This window comes from Lynx canadensis, chromosome F2 (genome assembly GCF_007474595.2).
Source record: "Lynx canadensis isolate LIC74 chromosome F2, mLynCan4.pri.v2, whole genome shotgun sequence".
Taxonomy (NCBI): domain Eukaryota; kingdom Metazoa; phylum Chordata; class Mammalia; order Carnivora; family Felidae; genus Lynx; species Lynx canadensis.
The window spans coordinates 38,397,091-38,417,094 of NC_044320.2; the positions used below are offsets into that span (position 1 = coordinate 38,397,091).

The 20,004-nt window shown below is 35.6% G+C and overlaps 1 protein-coding gene across 1 annotated transcript in view; it reads left to right on the plus strand.

The window, feature by feature from the left end:
- The window catches only part of STK3 (serine/threonine kinase 3), a 288,672-nt gene that overhangs the window by 27,452 nt on the left and 241,216 nt on the right, over positions 1-20,004 (plus strand). Inside the window, exons 2-3 of the mRNA XM_030304020.2 lie at positions 10,149-10,229; positions 19,172-19,300. Of these exons, the coding sequence (XP_030159880.1) occupies positions 10,149-10,229; positions 19,172-19,300 (210 nt within the window). The remainder of the gene's footprint in view (positions 1-10,148; positions 10,230-19,171; positions 19,301-20,004) is intronic.

The window sequence follows — 20,004 nt, forward strand, 5'->3', positions numbered from 1 at the left end:
TTTTTTTTTTTTTTTAATTTTTTTCTCAACGTTTATTTATTTTTGGGACAGAGAGAGACAGAGCATGAACGGGGGAGGGGCAGAGAGAGAGGGAGACACAGAATTGGAAACAGGCTCCAGGCTCCGAGCCATCAGCCCAGAGCCTGACGCGGGGCTCGAACTCCCGGACCGCGAGATCGTGACCTGGCTGAAGTCGGACGCTTAACCGACTGCGCCACCCAGGCGCCCCTCACAATCTCTCTTTTAATTGGAGTGATTTGACTCCATGTATATTTAATGTAACTAACCAATAGAATTTTGTTAACTGCATTTTTCTCCAGTTTTTTTTTTCTTAATAGTTGCTCAAGGGATTATAGTATGTATCTTTATTATAATCAATTTTGGGTTGACTTAATTCTGGTAAAATATAGCAAGTTTGCTTCAATATAGCTCCATTTCTTTTCCCTTTGTTTTATTATGCGCTGTGTGTGTGTGTGTGTGTGTATAATACCTCAGAATGTTACTTCAGTAATACAATACTATAATTATTGATTCAAACAGTCTTTTGTTTTTAAAGATAAATTGATCTTTTATGTTTATGCAGATGTTTACCATTTCCTTTAATCCAGAAGTTCTTTCATTATTTCTTGTAGAGAAGCTCTTCTAGCAAGAGATTCTTTCCGTTTTTGTTTATCTGGGGATGTCCTTATTTCCCCTTCATTTTTGGAAGAGGAATTTGTTGGATTTAGAATTCTTTCAGCACTTTGAGTGTTTCCTTTCACTGTATTCTGACTGGCATGGTTTCTGATGAGAAGTCAGCTGTTACTCATATTCTTCTTGTTCTGCTGTTCATGATGAGTCATTTTCAGTTGTCTTTTGGCAGTTTGACTACGGTGTGTCTAGCTATGGATCTTTTTGTGTTTATCCCACTTGGGATTTGTTTACCTCTTGGATGTGTACATTAATGCTTTTTAAACCTTAATTTTTCAAATTTGGGAAGTTTTCAGCTACTGTTTTTTCAAATAATTGTTTCTGCCCCTTAGTCTCTCTTTCCTCCTGAGACTCCCATTACATGTGTATTGCTATGTTGTATGTATTACCAGTCTCTGAGACTATTTCTTCATCTTCTCTCTCTCTCTCTTTTATTCAGCTATCTGAAAGTCTATTGATTCTTTCATCTTTTTTTTATTCTTTCATCTTTTATCTCAGATATGCTGTTGAGTTCTTCTAGTATATTTTTTATGAAAGATTTATTTTTCAAGTCTAAATTTTACATTTGTATTAGTTTCTATTTGTCTATTGAGATTCTCTGTTGAGTTATTTTCAAGATATTTTTCTTTAATTTCTTGAACACAGATTCATCTTTTTAAGCATATCTAAAATAACCAATTTGAAACCTTTTTCGTATATATTCAATATCTAGGTCCACTGTAAATCATTTTTCTTCTTCTTTTTTAAAAATTTTAAAAATTTTATTTATTTTTGGGAGAGAGACAGAGTGTAAGTGGAGGAGGGGCAGAGAGAGAGGGAGACACGAAATCTGAAGCAGGCTCCAGGCTCTGATCTGTCACCACAGAGCCCGAAGTGGGGCCCGAACTCATGAACTGCTTGATCACTACTTGATCTGAAGTCTGACGCTTAACTGACTGAGCCACCCAGGCACCCCTGTAAATCATTTTCTATGACTGTTTTCTTTTCTGTTGATTGCTCTTTATTGACTGCTTCCTGAATATGCTTTCCTTTTTCTTTGCATGTTTCATAATCTTTTTGTTGTTGTTGTTTTGTTTAAAACTAGACTTTTCCAGACTCATTCTATGAAGCCAGTATTACTTTGATTCCTAAACCAGACAGAGACCCAGTAAAAAAAGAGAACTACAGGCCAATATCCCTGATGAATATGGATGCAAAAATTCTCAATAAGATACTAGCAAATCGAATTCAACAGCATATAAAAAGAATTATTCACCATGATCAAGTGGGATTCATTCCTGGGATGCAGGGCTGGTTCAACATTCGCAAATCAATCAACGTGATACATCACATTAACAAAAAAAAAGAGAAGAACCATATGATCCTGTCAATCGATGCAGAAAAGGCCTTTGACAAAATCCAGCACCCTTTCTTAATAAAAACCCTTGAGAAAGTCGGGATAGAAGGAACATACTTAAAGATCATAAAAGCCGTTTATGAAAAGCCCACAGCTAACATCATCCTCAACGGGGAAAAACTGAGAGCTTTTTCCCTGAGATCAGGAACACGACAGGGATGCCCACTCTCACCGCTGTTGTTTAACATAGTGCTGGAAGTTCTAGCATCAGCAATCAGACAACAAAAGGAAATCAAAGGCATCAAAATTGGCAAGGATGAAGTCAAGCTTTCGCTTTTTGCAGATGACATGATATTATACATGGAAAATCCGATAGACTCCACCAAAAGTCTGCTAGAACTGATACATGAATTCAGCAAAGTTGCAGGATACAAAATCAATGTCCAGAAATCAGTTGCATTCTTATACACTAACAATGAAGCAACAGAAAGACAAATAAAGAAAATGATCCCATTCACAATTGCACCAAGAAGCATAAAATACCTAGGAATAAATCTAACCAAAGATGTAAAGGATCTGTATGCTGAAAACTATAGAAAGCTTATGAAGGTAATTGAAGAAGATTTAAAGAAATGGAAAGACATTCCCTGCTCATGGATTGGAAAAATAAATATTGTCAAAATGTCAATACTACCCAAAGCTATCTACACATTCAATGCAATCCCAATCAAAATTGCACCAGCATTCTTCTCGAAATTAGAACAAGCAATCCTAAAATTCATATGGAACCACAAAAGGCCCCGAATAGCCAAAGGAATTTTGAAGAAGAAGACCAAAGCAGGAGGCATCACAATCCCAGACTTTAGCCTCTACTACAAAGCTGTCATCATCAAGACAGCATGGTATTGGCACAAAAACAGACACACAGACCAATGGAATAGAATAGAAACCCCAGAACTAGACCCACAAACGTATGGCCAACTCATCTTTGACAAAGCAGGAAAGAACATCCAATGGAAAAAAGACAGTCTCTTTAACAAATGGTGCTGGGAGAACTGGACAGCAACATGCAGAAGGTTGAAACTAGACCACTTTCTCACACCATTTACAAAAATAAACTCAAAATGGATAAAGGACCTAAATGTGAGACAGGAAACCATCAGAACCTTAGAGGAGAAAGCAGGAAAAGACCTCTCTGACCTCAACCGTAGCAATCTCTTACTCGACACATCCCCAAAGGCAAGGGAATTAAAAGCAAAAGTGAATTACTGGGACCTTATGAAGATAAAAAGCTTCTGCACAGCAAAGGAAACAACCAACAAAACTAAAAGGCAACCAACGGAATGGGAAAAGATATTTGCAAATGACATATCGGACAAAGGGCTAGTATCTAAAATCTATAAAGAGCTCACCAAACTCCACACCCGAAAAACAAATAACCCAGTGAAGAAATGGGCAGAAAACATGAATAGACACTTCTCTAAAGAAGACATCCAGATGGCCAACAGGCACATGAAAAGATGTTCAGCGTCGCTCCTTATCAGGGAAATACAAATCAAAACCACACTCAGGTATCACCTCACGCCAGTCAGAGTGGCCAAAATGAACAAATCAGGAGACTATAGATGCTGGCGAGGATGTGGAGAAACGGGAACCCTCTTGCACTGTTGGTGGGAATGCAAATTGGTGCAGCCGCTCTGGAAAGCAGTGTGGAGGTTCCTCAGAAAATTAAAAATAGACCTACCCTATGACCCAGCAATAGCACTGCTAGGAATTTATCCAAGGGATACAGGAGTACTGATGCATAGGGGCACTTGTACCCCAATGTTCATAGCAGCACTCTCAACAATAGCCAAATTATGGAAAGAGCCTAAATGTCCATCAACTGATGAATGGATAAAGAAATTGTGGTATATATACACAATGGAATACTATGTGGCAATGAGAAAAAATGAAATATGGCCTTTTGTAGCAACGTGGATGGAACTGGAGAGTGTAATGCTAAGTGAAATAAGCCATACAGAGAAAGACAGATACCATATGGTTTCACTCTTATGTGGATCCTGAGAAACTTAACAGGAACCCATGGGGGAGGGGAAGGAAAAAAAAAAAAAGGTTAGAGTGGGAGAGAGCCAAAGCATAAGAGACTGTTAAAAACTGAGAACAAACTGAGGGTTGATGGGGGGTGGGAGGGAGGGGAGGGTGGGTGATGGGTATTGAGGAGGGCACCTTTTGGGATGAGCACTGGGTGTTGTATGGAAACCAATTTGTCAATAAATTTCATATATATAAAATAAAAAAAAGAATGGAAAAAAAATAAAACTAGACTTTTAAAATAATACACTGTAGACACTCTAGTTTCTCTCCTTTTTCCTCCAGTTTTTTTTTTCTTTTTATACCTCCTTGGAGTTAAACTGTGGCATTTATCTTCTTGCAGTATTTGGCTATTAATGCCTCTGCTCATTTTTTAATTTTTTATTTTCTAGCCAGGATTATTTGAAATTGCCTCTTTTCTACATAACTTAGTGATCAGCCAGTGATTTGGGCAGAGGTTGTACTTAAACACCTTGAACCTTTATGCCTTCTACTGTCTGCTGATATAGCTGTGTATGTATTGGGGGAGAGCATTCAAAGCTGTAGCTAGTTTTCAAGTCTTTTTTGGCTTTTACTTTTCATGGGTTTTTGTTGGGTCTCCTATGCTTGTGTGCATATTTTTCTAGTCAGCCATGATATATGGAGAACTCATCTCACCCTTTCATTTTCAGATTCTTCCTGTTAAATTTCTGACTAGTTTGTTGTTTACCCAAGCTTGAATGTCAAAGCTGTGGGTTTGACAATTTGTTTATTATTAGGCTTACCATCTTTAGTTGACAAAACTGCCAGTTTTTGATTCATGTCCCAAATTGAGCCCATTTTTTTCTGGCAGCAAAGTTGCTAGTTTTCATAGTCAAGCTTGTCCTAGTAAAACTGTAGTTCTTGCTACTGATGGAATTGGGGGACAGGTGATGGTAACAGCCCTAGGCTGGAAGGCCACACAGTCTTTCTGTTGTTACTCAAAGCCATTGCAAGGTTTTAAGAATAAATGCTTTTCAATATGTTGGCTGCTTTTGTTTCAATTTTTTGAGTCATAAACTGGTTGATTTTGACAACTTGTTCAGTGTTTTTGTTTGAGGAGCATATGTCAGCCTCTTCACACTATCATAGCCAAAAGTAGGGGGATTTCCTGATATATTTTAGTTTAAATCTACAGCCTTTCCATTTTTTTCTGTTTGTCTCTATCTGTTCTTTTTTCCTTCCCTACCCCCCCCCCCACCCCGCCCCGCCCCGTCCCAACTCATGCCTTTTTGGATAGAGTAATTTTTATTCCATTTTATCTCCACTATTGATGAATTAGTGGTACCTCATTGCTTTCCTTTTTTTTTTTTTTTAATTTTTTAATGTTTATTTTTGAGAGACAGAGACAGAGCATGAACAGGGGAGGGTCAGAGAGAGAGGGAGACCCAGAATCTGAAACAGGCTCCAGGCTCTGAGCTGTCAGCACAGAGCCCATTGTGGGGCCCGAACTCACGAACCGTGAGATCACGACCTGAGCTGAAGTCTGACGCCTAACTGACTGAGCCACCCAGGCGCCCCTTGTTGCTTTCTATTTTTAGTGATTCCTCGAAGGTTTACAATATGAATCTTTAACTTATCAAAAATCTTTCTTCAAATACTTAAAAAAAATTTTTTAAATGTTTATTTAAGAGACAGAAACAGAGCACGTGTGGGGGAAGGACAGAGAGAGAAGGAGACACAGAATCCTAAGTAGGCTCCAGGCTCTGAGCTGTCAGCACAGAGAGCCCGGTGCAGGGCTCAAACTCACGAAGAGCAAGATCGTGACCTGAGCTGAAGTCGGACGCTTAACCGACTGAGCCACCCAGGCGTTCCTTTCTTCAAATACTTTTATACCACTTCACACATCATGTGAGGCCCTTGTAAGAGTACATATCTTTTTCATCCCTCTCCTTTGTGCTGCTTTGTACTATATTTTACTTGTAAACTTGTACATATGTTATTTAACCCCATGTTAGTAGTTATTTTTGGTTTAAACAGTTATGTTTTAAATAAATGAAAAAATGGAGTTTTTCTTTTTTTCTCTTTTTCTAAGTCACTAAGACCTTGTGTTTATTTTTTGTTTGTTTAGTTTAGATGTTTATTTTGAGGGAGAGAGTATGCACATGCATGTAGGGGAGGAACACAGAAAGAGACAGAATCCCAAGCAGACTCCCTTCTGTCAGCATAGAGCCTGATGGGGGGCTTGCACTCACGAACCATGAGATCATGACCTGAGCTGAAACTGAGAGTGTGATGCTCAACCAATTGAACCACTCAAGTGCCCCATAAGACCTCTTTTTTAAAGCTGTGGTAAAACAAACAAACAAACAAACAAACACCCAAAACATTAAATTTATTATCTTAAGAAATTTTTAAGTTCGGTAGTATTAAGTATATTCATAATGTTGTTCAACAGATATCTGGAACTTTGCTACCTTGCGACACTGCGACTCTGTACCCACTAAACATGAATTCTACTTCCTCTTTACCCCCAGCTCTTGGCAACCACCTTTCCACTTTTGTTTTTATAATTTTGACTGATATGTCATGTGAGTGGAATTATGCAGTATTTGTCCTTTTGTGACTGGCTTATTTCACTTAATGTGATGTCCTCAAGGTTCATCCATGTTGTAGGTTTCATTCTTTTTTTTTCTTAATGTTTATTTATTTTGAGAGAGAGAGAGAGAAAGAGAGAGCAAGTGGGGGAGGGGCAGAGAGAGAGAATCCCAAGCAGGCTGTGCACTATTAGTGTGGAGCCCAACATGGGGCTCAGACTCATGAACTGAACTGTGAGATCATGACCTGAGCTGAAATCAAGAGTCCAACACTTAACTGACTGAGCCATCCAGGTGCCCCAGGACAGTTTTCATTCTCTGAAAGTTGCATACTATTCCATTGTATGCCTATTCCATATTTTGGTTGTCTTTTCATCTGTTGATGGACATTTGGTTATTTCCACCTCTTGGCTATTTAGAATAATGCTGTAAACATGGGGTACACAGATATTTCTTTAAGATGCTGCTTTGAGTTCTTTTGTATATGTACCCAGAAGTGGGATCAACGGATTATATTGTAGTTCTATTTTTAATTTTTTGAGGAATCTTCATATTGTTTTCCATAATGGCTGCGCCAATGTACATTCCCACCAACAGTGCACAAGAGTTCCAATTTCTTCACATCCTCATTATTGTTATTTTATGTTATTTTTAATAGTTTTAGTTTGAGTGTTTTTATCATGAAAGGATATTGAATTTTGCTAAATACTTTCTCTGCATCACTGGAGATGAACATGTGATTTTTGCACTTAATTTTAAACAAATGATTGCATTTCATTTGTTGAACCATTATTACATTACAGGTGTAAATTCCACTTGTTCATGGTGTATAATTCTTTTAATGTGCTGTGAATTTGGTTTGCTAGTATTTTGTTGAGGATTTTTGTATCAGTATTTAAGGATATTGGTCTGTAGTTTTCATGCTGTATCTTTATGTGGTTTTGGTTCATAGTAATGCTGGCCTTTCAGAATAAATTTGGAAGTATTCTTTACTCTTTAGTTTTTTGGAAGAGTTTGAGGAGTGTTGGTGTTAATTCTTCCTTAGATGTTTGATAGAATTCTCCAGTGAAGCCCTTTAGTCCTGGGCTTTTCTTTGTTGAGAGATTTTTTATTACTCCTTCAATCTCCTTAGTATTTACACATCTACTGAGAATATTTATTGTTTCAGGATTCAATCTTGATAGATTGTGTATTTCTAAGAATTTAACCATTTCTTCTACATTATCTGATTTGTTGGTGTATAATTATTCATAGTATTTTCCTATAATTGTTTTTATTTCTGTGAGCATGAGTTTTGATGTCCCCTCTTTCATTTCTAATATTGGTTGTTTGAGTCTTCTCTCTCTCTCCCTATCCCTCCCTCTCTCTCTTTCTCTCTCTCTCTTTTAAGTCTAGCGTTGTTTGTCTAGGGTTTATTAATTTTGTTGGTCTTTTCAAAAAACAAACTTTGGGTTTTTGTCTTGGTCTGTTTAGGCTGCTACAAATACCACAGACCAGGTAGCTTATAAACAACAAATTTGTTTCTCATAGTTCTGGAAGCTTGGAAGTCCAAGATCAAGGTGCCAGAATGGTCACATTCAGGTGAAAGCTTGCTTTCTTTTTCATAGTGAGCACCTTTGTGTGTCCTAAAATGGAGGAAGGGATCTGAAGCAGACACAGAGCCTGATGTGGGACTCGAACTGTGAGATTGTGACCTGGGCCTGATTCTGATTATCCTTTGATAATGTTTTGATTACCATTTCAATATTGTTACTACTAATTGGTCTGTTCAGATTTTCTATATGGGAAGTGATAGTTTTTAAAAAAGAGTTCCTTAACATGGTTTACAAAGCTTTTTTAAAATTTGACTTTGCTTGGGGCGCCTGGGTGGCGCAGTCGGTTAAGCGTCCGACTTCACCCAGGTCACGATCTCGCGGTCCGGGAGTTCGAGCCCCGCGTCGGGCTCTGGGCTGATGGCTCAGAGCCTGGAGCCTGTTTCCGATTCTGTGTCTCCCTCTCTCTCTGCCCCTCCCCCGTTCATGCTCTGTCTCTGTCTGTCCCAAAAATAAATAAAAACGTTGAAAAAAAAAATTTAAAAAAAAAATTGGACTTTGCTTACCTCTACATCCTGTTCACTTTTTCTTTATTCATACTGAATTATTTTAGTTCTTCATACATGACATTTCATTCATACTGAATTAACTTTGTTCCATCAAATTCGCCATGCATAATCCTTCTCACCTCTTGTTTCCAGATATCTGCATATGCCATACATATAGATGATTTTTAAAGAAGGCAAAACAAAACAAGAACACATTTCATTATGGCAATGTGGAAGTCAGATAGAGTAGAAAACTAAAACCTCATAAGTGAAGTCAAAATACAATTGAAAATATTTGAAACCTAAACAAAGGCAAGTTTACCTTGTATATAGATAAGAAAAAGACCAAAAAACTTGAAGAGAAATGAACAAAGGAAATGAATAGATGGTCTAGTTTCATAATGATGTTAAAAGATACTCAGTTTCACTCAGAGTAAGAGAAATACAAATTAAATCTATTCTGAGTGACACGTTTTCAGCTAACATATTGACTGAAATCCAGATATGTAGTTAAATACTTTGTTGGTGAAATTGTGGGGGAAGAGTCTCTCTCATGTATTAGTGGTAGGATAATAAATTGGTGCAAGCTCCCTGGAGGGCAGTTTGCTAGTATCTATCACTATACGTATATATTTATATAACATACAGTTATAGTAGATAAAACGTAAAATGTAATCAATAACCTTAGTAATTGCTATGTAGTTGTTACTATAGTGATTATATTGTATTATTTGTTATCAAATATGATTATGCTTATAGTACATATACTTGTTCAATACATATACTTCTATATTTGTGTGTGTGTGTATGTATGTGTATATGTATTCTCTGGATCTTGGAGTTTCACTTCTGGGAATTTATCCTACAGATGCACTGGAACATGTGTGAACTGACTTATGTATACATTTATCCAGTGCAGTGTTGTTTATAATAGCAAAAGGAAACCTAGATATTCATAAAAAAGTGATTTGTAAGAGATGCTACATCTTTGCAATAGTGTAGGATGTAAATGTAAAAAAGAATGAATGGGGATGCTTTCTATGTACTTGTGTTGTAGATTCTCCAATATAGGCTACATGTTGTTAAATGAAAACAGCAAAGTTATAACAGTGTGGGTAGAAAGAGTGTGTATAAAATGCTATCTTATGTGTTAAAAAGGGTGAGAAGTAAAAATATATATTCATATTTGTATAAAGATTACATAACAAGCTAATAAAAGTAGTCATTTGAGGTGTTCTGGGAAGATTAGGAATAGGGATGAAACGAGACTATTTGCCTTATGTTTTTTATATTGTTTTATTTTTGAACTATCTGAATAGATTACCTCTTAAAAATGAAATTAAAAATTTTATAAAAAGTCTTAAAATATTTCTCTCTCTCTTTTTTTCATCAGTAAGCTAAAAAAGCTGAGTGAAGACAGTCTGACTAAGCAGCCTGAAGAAGTTTTTGATGTATTAGAGAAACTTGGAGAAGGGTAAGTACAAAAAATATGAAAGTAGCATTAGGTAATGACAGAAAATTATAAATTACTATATAATATTAATCTTTCACTAGAGTATATTTTATTGAATAGAAGTAGTATAGAGAGAACACACTTCAACATAATAAAGGCCATGTATGACACGCCCACGGCATACATCATACTCAGTGGTGAAAAACTAAAAGCTTTTCTTCTAAGATCAGGTGCAAGACATGGATGAACACTCTCACCACTTTTATTTAACACGGTACAGGAAGTCCTAGTGAGAGCAATTAGGAAAGAAAAAGAAATAAAAATATCCAAATGAAATAGGAAGAGATAAAATTGTTTCTATTTGCAGATGACATGATATTATATAGAAAAACTCAGAGTCCACCCAAAATTTGTTAGAATTAATAAAATGATTATAAATGAATTATATCAGAAAGAAGGAAACACCTAGGAAAAATTTAACCAAGGAGGTGAAAGATCTGTTTATTGAAAGCTGTAATACATTGATGAAAGAAATTGAAGACAAAAAGATATTTTGTGCTCATAGATCGGGAGAATTCATATTGTTAAAATGTTCATACTACCCAAAGCAATCCACAGATTCATTGCAGTCCCTAACAAAATACCAACGGTATTTTTCACAGAAATAGAACAAACTGTTGTACAATTTGTTTGGAACTACAGAAAACCCTGAATAGCTAAAGCAATTATGAGAATAAAGAATTAATCTGGAGGCATCATGCTCCCTGATTTCAAACAATATTACAAAACTGTTGTAATCAGGGGTGCCTTGTTGGCTCTGTTGTTTAAGTGTCCAACTTCGGCTCAGGCCGTGATCTCATGGATTGTGAGTTTGAGCCCTGCATCAGGCTGTCTGCTGTCAGCACAGAGCTTGCTTTGGATCCTCTGTGCCCCTCTCTCTGCCTCTCCCCTGCTTGCATGCTCTGTCTCTCTCAAAAGTAAATAAACATTAAAAAAAAACCTGTAGTAATAAAAATATTATGGTATTGGTATAAAAACAGTTACATAGTTTAATGAAGCAATATAGAGAACTCAGAAACAAACCCATGCATATGTAATCAGTTAATTTATAACAAAGGAGCCAAGAATATACAATGGGGAAAGGAGAATTTCTTTAATAAATGATGTTGGAAAACTGGACACCCACATGCAAAAGAATGAAACTGGGCTTCTGTCTTATACTCAAAAATCAACTCAAAATGGATTAAAGACTTGAATGCAAAACCTGAAACTTAAACTCCTAGAAGAAAACATGGGCAGTAAACTCCTTGACGTTGGTCTTGACATGACATTTTGGATTTGACACCCAAAGAAAAGGTAACAGAGGCAAAAATGAAACAAGTATGTGGGACTATGTCAAACTAAAAAATGTCTGCAGTGGAAGGAAACCATTAATAAAATGAAAAAGCAACCTGTAGAATTGGAGAAAATATTTGCAAGTAATATATCTGATAAGGGGTTAATATCCAAAACATATAAAGAACTCATACATCTTAATAGCAAAAAACCCAAACATTTTAATTAAAAAATGGATAGAGGATCTGAATAGATGTTTTTCCAAAGAAGACATCCGGATGGTCAGCAGGTGCAAGAAAAGATGCTCAACATCATTAATCATCAGGGAAATGTAAATCATAACCACAATGAGCTATCACCTCACACTTGTTAAAATGGCTCTTACCAAAAAGACAAGAAATAACAAGTATTGGTGAGAATGTGGGGAACAGGGAACTGCTGTGCCCTGTTGGTGGGAATGAACATTGGTGCAGCCACTATAGAAAACAATATAGACGTTCTTCAAAATATTAAAAATAGAACTACCGTATGATCCAGCAGTCTCTCTTCTGGGTATATGTATGTGAAGGAAGCAAAATCATCACCTTGAAGAGATACCTGCATCTTCATGTTCAATGCACCGTTATTTACAACAGCCAAGACATAGAAACAATGTAAGTGTCCCATTGATGGTTGTATGGGTAAAGAAAATATGGTATATACAGATGGGTAAAGAAAATGTGGTACATATGGATGGTCCCCAATTTACCTGGTTTGACTTATGATGGTGCAAAAGTGATATGCATTCAGTAGAAACCATATATCAAATTTTGAATTTTGATCTTTTCCTGGGCTAATGATATGTAGTATCATAACCTTTCTTATGTTGGTAGGCGGCAGAAGTAAGCCACAATTCTTATTCAGCCCTGCAGTCATGAAGGTAAACAATTAATACACTTACAACCATTTTGTACTCATACCACCATTCTGTTTTTTACTTACAGCGTAGTATTCAACAAATTACATGAGATATTCAACACTTTATTACAAAACGAGCTTTGTGTTAGATGATTTTGCCCAACTGTAGGTTAACGTAAGTGTTCTGAGCACGTTTAGGATAGGTTAGGCTAAGCTGTGATGTCTGGTAGGTTAAACATATTAAATGCATTTTCGTCTTAAGATATTTTGAACTTACTATGGATTTATCAGGACATAGCTGCTGTATAAGTCAAGGAAGATTCATATATATAATGGAATATTATATTATTCGGTCATAAAGAGGACATTATGCTAAGTGAAATAAGTCAGAGAGAGAGAAATACTGTATGATCTCACTTATATGTGGAATCTAAAAAGCCAAGCTCATAGAAACAGAGAACAAATTGGTGGTTTCCAGAGAGAGGATAACGAGGAGTGGGAGAAATGGGTGAAGGGGGTCAAAAGGTACAAACTTCTAGTTATAAGATAAATAAGTTCCAAGGATGTACATATATAGCATGGTGATTAGTTAACAATGCTATATTAAAGATTTCAGTGTTGCTAAGAGAGTAGATCTTAAAAGTTCTCATCATAAGAAAAAACTTTTTTCTGACTCTGTGAGCTGTTAGGTGTCAACTAAACTTGTAATCATTTTGTAGTATATACATACATTAAATCATTATGTTGTACACCTTAAACTACTACAATATTATATATGTCAGATATATCTCAATAAAAGTGGAAAGAAAAAAATAGTAGTAGTAATTAAAATTAATATACTTTGTAGCAGTCAATATGAATTTGAAAATACTGGATTGTGCTAAATCTAGTAATTGTGTTTTTCAGAGAAGTAGGATACACACACACACACACACGTATGCACACGTATGCACACACACACACATATATATATATATATATATATATATATATATATATAAGAAAGGCAAGAAATGTGCCATAAAGTGACTCACAAGGTTTGTTAATTTGTTCTGTCTGGTGTTCTTATTAATAAGCTTGAAAGATTTTGACTTTGTTAGGCAAGTGAACATAAGACCATCTTTCAGGATGTTGGGACTCATTTTACTTGGGAAAAAATGAGTAATAGATTGTAAATAGAGTGTCTCAGTGAGACAGAGGAATAGTTAATATGATTTAAAATAATAGTAGAGAAATGTTTCAATTTTAGCACATTGGGACATTTAATGAAATGGCAGAGTATAAAAGAACTTTCAAAATGATGAAAGGCATAAAACAATTAAAATGGTGTAAACCAGTGAGAGCGAGGAAAAGGAAATAGAGGAAACAAAAATGTAAAATAATAAGCTAAATGTAAGTTGGAAGGAATAAAATGAAATATATTTTTCACTAAATGTCAGTTATCCCATTAAAAGACAAACTAGTAGGGTCAATTAAAATGCAAAAATCTAGGAATATGCTATTTATAAGAGGCCTGTAGGGTAGAAATATAGGGATAGTTCCTATTAGAGATGCCGATAAGAAAGAGATAATCCTACAAATAAAAATAAAAAGAAATAGGAGTGGCAATATTTTTATCAGGTAAATTAGTTAAAGTTAAAAGATCTCAAGTGAATAAAGAGGGGTTAATATCCAAATAAATAATGAGGGACTTAAGGTAGTGGCATATAAGACAATTTATATGAAACGTATATGTGTCAGTCACTATGACAGTTAAATTTGTGAAGGAAAGCTGTTAGAAACGTCAGGGGAGTCTCATAAAAGTATATTCAGATGGGAGATTTTCATAAATCTCTTTAAGAATTGGACAAGAGTAATAGAAAAAAAGACATAGAGGATCTAAATATTGTAATCAACAAACTTGATTATATTTATAAATATACAGTGTATATCTGTGCTTGTATTACAACATATATTTTGGCATTCCTCCTTTTTTTGGTATGTTCATAAAGCATTGATTAAAAAACTAACACATTTTAAAAAAAGATTTTGTGTGTCTCACTGTTGATTATAGTTTGTTAAAATTAGAAAGAAATAATTACAATATGATAAAACCCATACTTGTTGGAATTTAGTACACATAGTCTGAGGTAACCTATAGATTAAAGAGGAAACTATGAATTATTTAGAAAATGAAAAAGAGAACAAATCATACCAATATCTGTGGAATCCAGAGAAGCTGTAATTAGGGGAAAACATTTAGTTTTAAATTCCTTCATTACTAACAAAGAAATACCAAAAGAAAAGAACTTAGTGCTTACACGGTGAACTTAGAAAAATAATAAAATGTACCCAAAAAATTAGGAAGAGAGAATTCCTAAAAGAAAAAGCTGAAATTAATGAAATAGAAAATAAAATTTAGAAATGATTAATACAAAAACTATTAGAGCAGATCAATAAAATAGTTAAACCTCTTCTGACTTTGACTAAAGAAAGAAGAGCAAAATGCTAAAAAATTTGGAATAAGAAAGAAGTTACAACCAAAGATAGAGAAACAGTTTGAAGAATTTAGAGGCCACTATATGTTGCTCTAATGACAACTCATTTGAAAATCCAAAAGTAGATGTTTTCATAATGTAAATTCTATAAATTTCATAATAAAACATAAATATATAATAATATAAATTGATCCTCAAAAAAGTAAATCTTAAATAGATCATTTATCATGGAAAAGATGGAAAGATAGATCTCTGTTAATTTTTAAATTTTTTTTTTTCCAACGTTTATTTATTTTTGGGACAGAAAGAGACAGAGCATGAACGGGGGAGGGGCAGAGAGAGAGGGAGACACAGAATTGGAAACAGGCTCCAGGCTCTGAGCCATCAGCCCAGAGCCCGACGCGGGGCTCGAACTCCCGGACCGCGAGATCGTGACCTGGCTGAAGTCGGACGCTTAACCGACTGCGCCACCCAGGCGCCCCAGATCTCTGTTAATTAAAAAAGATACCAGCTCATAGCACTGGTATTCACAAGAGCCAAATGTGGAAATGTTTATCAACTGGTGAATGGATAAAATGTGATATATCTGTACAATGGAATATTACTTAGCCATTAAAAGGAATGACGTACTGATACATGCTACAGTAGGATGAACCTTGAAAATATTCTATTTAGTGAAAGAAGCCAGATACAAAAGCCATATATTACATGATTCCATTTATATGAAGAATCCAGAATAGATAAGTCCAGAGACCAGAAAGGAGATTCCAAATGATTTGGTGCTAGACAGAAGTAATGATGATACAACATTGAGAATGCACTAAATGCCACTGAATCGTACACTTAAAAGTGTTGAAAATGGTGTATTTTATGTTATATGCATTTTACTAAAAAAAAAAAAAAGCTAAGTCTTTAAAGGGCACATAACTGCAGTTATTTTTATGAAGCCAGCATAATTTTAATATCCAAACTTAAATGTATAAAAAAAAAAGAAAATTCAGCCTTACTTTGCTACCCATTATGATTTTCATGCCTGCTTTGTCTCTGGTAGAAAGATTTTGTTAGTTCTTTTCACTTCTTTATGGATCCTATCTCTCATTAAAATTAGGGAGCCCATTTCACTGTTGGCATCTCTGTTATCGCTGACCTGCACTATAGAGATTCCAAGGATGCTAGTAAGGGGAGTATCTTCTGGACCCTCTCAGTGAGCATAGTAGGAGTTCGGTGAACAAGTCAAATATAATATATCCATTCCAGTATCTTATCTACTTGAACCTTTGGTCTCCTTTCTCTAATGTATACTGAGGATCTCTGGCATTTCTCTGTTGGCCACTTTAGAGTCCAAGTTTCAGTTAACTAGCTGAGCATACTGTTGGGAACATACTCCTAACTGTTTGAGATAACACTGGGTCTGGAATTTCTGGTCTTGTATCCATATCTGTGAATTCCTTTCTCCCTAGAAATCTTGGAATCTATTCCCACACATATTCTTTAGAATTCTGATAAAAACTGACAATAATCTTAAAACTTTTTTGGTATGAAAAAGCAAGGTGCTGTTGCATCAGATTTTATATTCATCCCTCTGGTGTCTGGGGATTTGAGTGTAGTTATAGGACTGGAAGCAATGAGAGGTGATGGAGGAGGATCTACATTCCCCTGAAAAGTGACTGCCTCAGGTGAGGTCATTATGGGGTCTTTAGGCGTTGTGAGGCTCCCCTTCTCCCACTGGGGAATAGGGTTGCTTTTGTTGGCAAGGGAGGCTTGGTAGGTTTGGGGGGTTCAAGGTACTCAGATTAATAAATGTCTACTTCAGTGTCTCATTACCAACTCACTGGATACCTCTCTTTATAGTTAAAAGTCTAACTTTAACAGAATAGACCTGGTGATGTTGTGAATTTAGTTTGCAATGTAATTCAGCTTCTAGCATAGATTGGACCTTGAGTTTATTTTCAGAAGTCTCAGCCCTGTGCCTATAAGAATTAAAAAAATTCTTTTGGGGCATTCACAAGTTTTCTGGTTCTCAGTCTTGAGCTGGAAATTTAAGCTCTGAGCTTGTCATATTTGTTATGTAACTTTTCCAACGTAGATCTGTTCTATAGTATGTTTCCAATATAGCCTGTTCTGTAGTATTTGTACTCTTACTTTCATCGTAACGTTCTAATGATACAGGTACTCGGTCTTCTAAAGCTTTACTTACTCTTTAGGCAACTAAGGGTAATAATTTAAATAATTGTTTTGCCACTGAATGCCATAGACTGTCAATATTCTATTTGTACTTGCATTGAAGTCATTACTGTCTTCAGATCTAAGAAAGAACTAATTCAAGCTTCTTATCTTTAAGATCTTTCCCTTGGAACCACTTCCTATGCCAAAAACTATTGGTAGCAGGGTTTGATCAGGAAAAGAAAAGCTCCTTGATGTACTCTGGTTATAGAGAGTTTATTATAAAATTAGGAGCTCAAATGACTTGTTGAAGGGCCGCAGATATAGAGGTCATCAAATCTGCTAATGAAGGTCAGAGAAGCCAACACTAAACATCTCTGCCTGAAACACTGAAATGAGTGTTTCTTAAAAGCTCACTGGGAATCTACTGGAATCCTTAAGAATCTTTGAGAAGCTCCCGCCAACTCTCTTATTCTGTAGCAACATGTATTGGTCATCAAAAACTCAGCAGGAAGCCACTGTATATGTCATATTTGTCAGTGCATCTGCTCCAACTACATCTGGAGAATGATGGTTTCTCCTCAACTTTTTGCCGTTCAGATTTCGTGCATATTCTTCTCATTGTCAGGCTGTTAACTAGGTTCCATTCAAGGAAAGGAATTCTGGGAAATGTGGTTCCCAGCTTCTCTTTTGCAGTAATGAGACTTTAGAAGAGAGTGATGGTGTTCATTCGCAGTAGATAACCCATCACTGAATTCTGTATTGGCTTTTGAGGGAATATATATATATATATATATATATGCACACATGCATGTTTATATACATATATATGTATACATACATATATGATGTTTAAGGGGGAGGTATATATGCGTGTGTGTGTGTATTTTTACGTGCATAAATTAGGACTACATACACACAAAGGTGTCTTTGAGTATCAAACTAAAGAAATTACTTCGGAAAGCTTAAAGAAACAGAGGATAGGAATAAAATTCATTTTATTAGGGTAGCTGGTTTATCACTTATTTTTCACTTACTTTAAAAGATTATAAATTGGAAAGTGATTCTGCATAGCTTTCTAATACTAGGAAACGTGCCATGTCTTTCAATGACTTGCTCTTCTTTCTCCTCTGCAGAAATGATTCAGTGGGAAGAGTATGGTCTTTGGAATCATTATATGTTTAAATTCTTTGTTAAATTATATGTTTAAATTTAGTATCTGAGTCTCTGTTCCCTCATTTATAAAATGTTGGTGGTAGTATTTTACCTCACAGTTGAGAGGGTCGAATTCGATAATGCATGTAAAACACTAATCCTAGTACCTGGCTTACTGTAAGAAAAGAAAGTGGTAGCAATGTTTACTTTGTCTTCTAATTCATACCAGAGTACACATGGCTTCCCTCTCTCATTGTTTTGCACTTTAAAACACATAAATATTTAATTGGCAAAGTTTCAAGGGTTGTAGCAGAGATGATTTTTGGGCAGGGGGCCATTAGATCCTATTACTTCTTTGATTTACCTGTAAGTGTGTGGTCTTGCTCTTGAGGAGGAGGAGGAGCATTTGAGGAGACCTTGGATGTATGACAAAGGGAAAACCAGATTCCTTGCTTCTCTAACTTTGGTAATAATGTAGTCCTCAGCTGAGGGTTTCATTTTGCTTTTATTCGGTCTGAACAGGCATGGGGCTTTGATATTTTGGGGATGATTATGCTTAAGGTGAGATAGGCCTTTTCCCCTAACTTGAGACTTTGGCTGTTTTTGTTCTATATTTCATTCTTTTAATTTTCATTTATATCTTCTTAATGCTGCATTTGTTTGAGTTGACAAACCGTAAGTCTACTTCTTTCATTCATAAGGAAAAAAGCAAATCTTTATATATGAACTTGATGATTTTAGTAGATTTTAAGTATATAATTGAAGCATTAAAGCTAAGGTATAATTCACTTTTCTTATTTGTTTACTTTGAGTTATCACCGTAAATAGTGTGTTAAACCAGAAAAAACTACATGCAAAAACTCACTCATAGTAGACTTTTTCTCTAATACCTATGATATTTGAAAGGAAAAAAATAAACGTCTTGGTTTCTTTTAGGTCTTACGGAAGTGTATTTAAAGCAATACATAAGGAATCTGGTCAGGTTGTGGCAATTAAACAAGTACCTGTTGAGTCGGATCTTCAGGAAATAATCAAAGAAATTTCCATAATGCAACAATGTGACAGGTATGAAGAGATTTTATTTCTTTATTTACCTTCATTCTGATGAGTTTTGCTAATAATATGTAAGAAAATGTATTCTTTGGACATCTGGTTAGCTTTCTGACTTTCCATCTGAAGTGAGACTAATCCTTCAAGGACGATAAGGATAGTTTCGTGGTGTTGTCTTTAGGACTTACAGTTCTAAGGGGGAAATAATCTTATAAAGCAACATATGGTGGCAGAAAATACTTAAGCCATTTTCTTATTTTCAGGGCAAATTATGGGTGAAAATTATTTTTTAATGTGAAGGGGGATCATTTAACAGTCTTTTTTATATAATTGTTTTTACTAATTAAAAACAGCCATGTTTTATGTAACTCTAATTCATTCAACAAACATTTACTGAGCATTGCTGGTGGGCCAGCTGCTACTATGCCAGAGTCCAGGAATACCAAAAGAACTAAACTATTGCTTTTCTTCTTGAGGGGCTAGTGATCTAGTTGGGAAGACAGATACTTACATAAATAGCTATATAATACAGCACAGTCCCTGTACTCCCCGGTGCATGGGGTGATGTCAGAGCAAGGAGGCAGGGTACCTTAACTCCCAGCCAGCAGTTATGAAGTCTGGCATGCTGAGGAAGAGTTAATTAAAATTGTGGAGAAATGGAGGGCTGAGAGAGAGTAAAGAGAATTATAGGTAGACAGGTGAAAATCAGCTCACTGGTA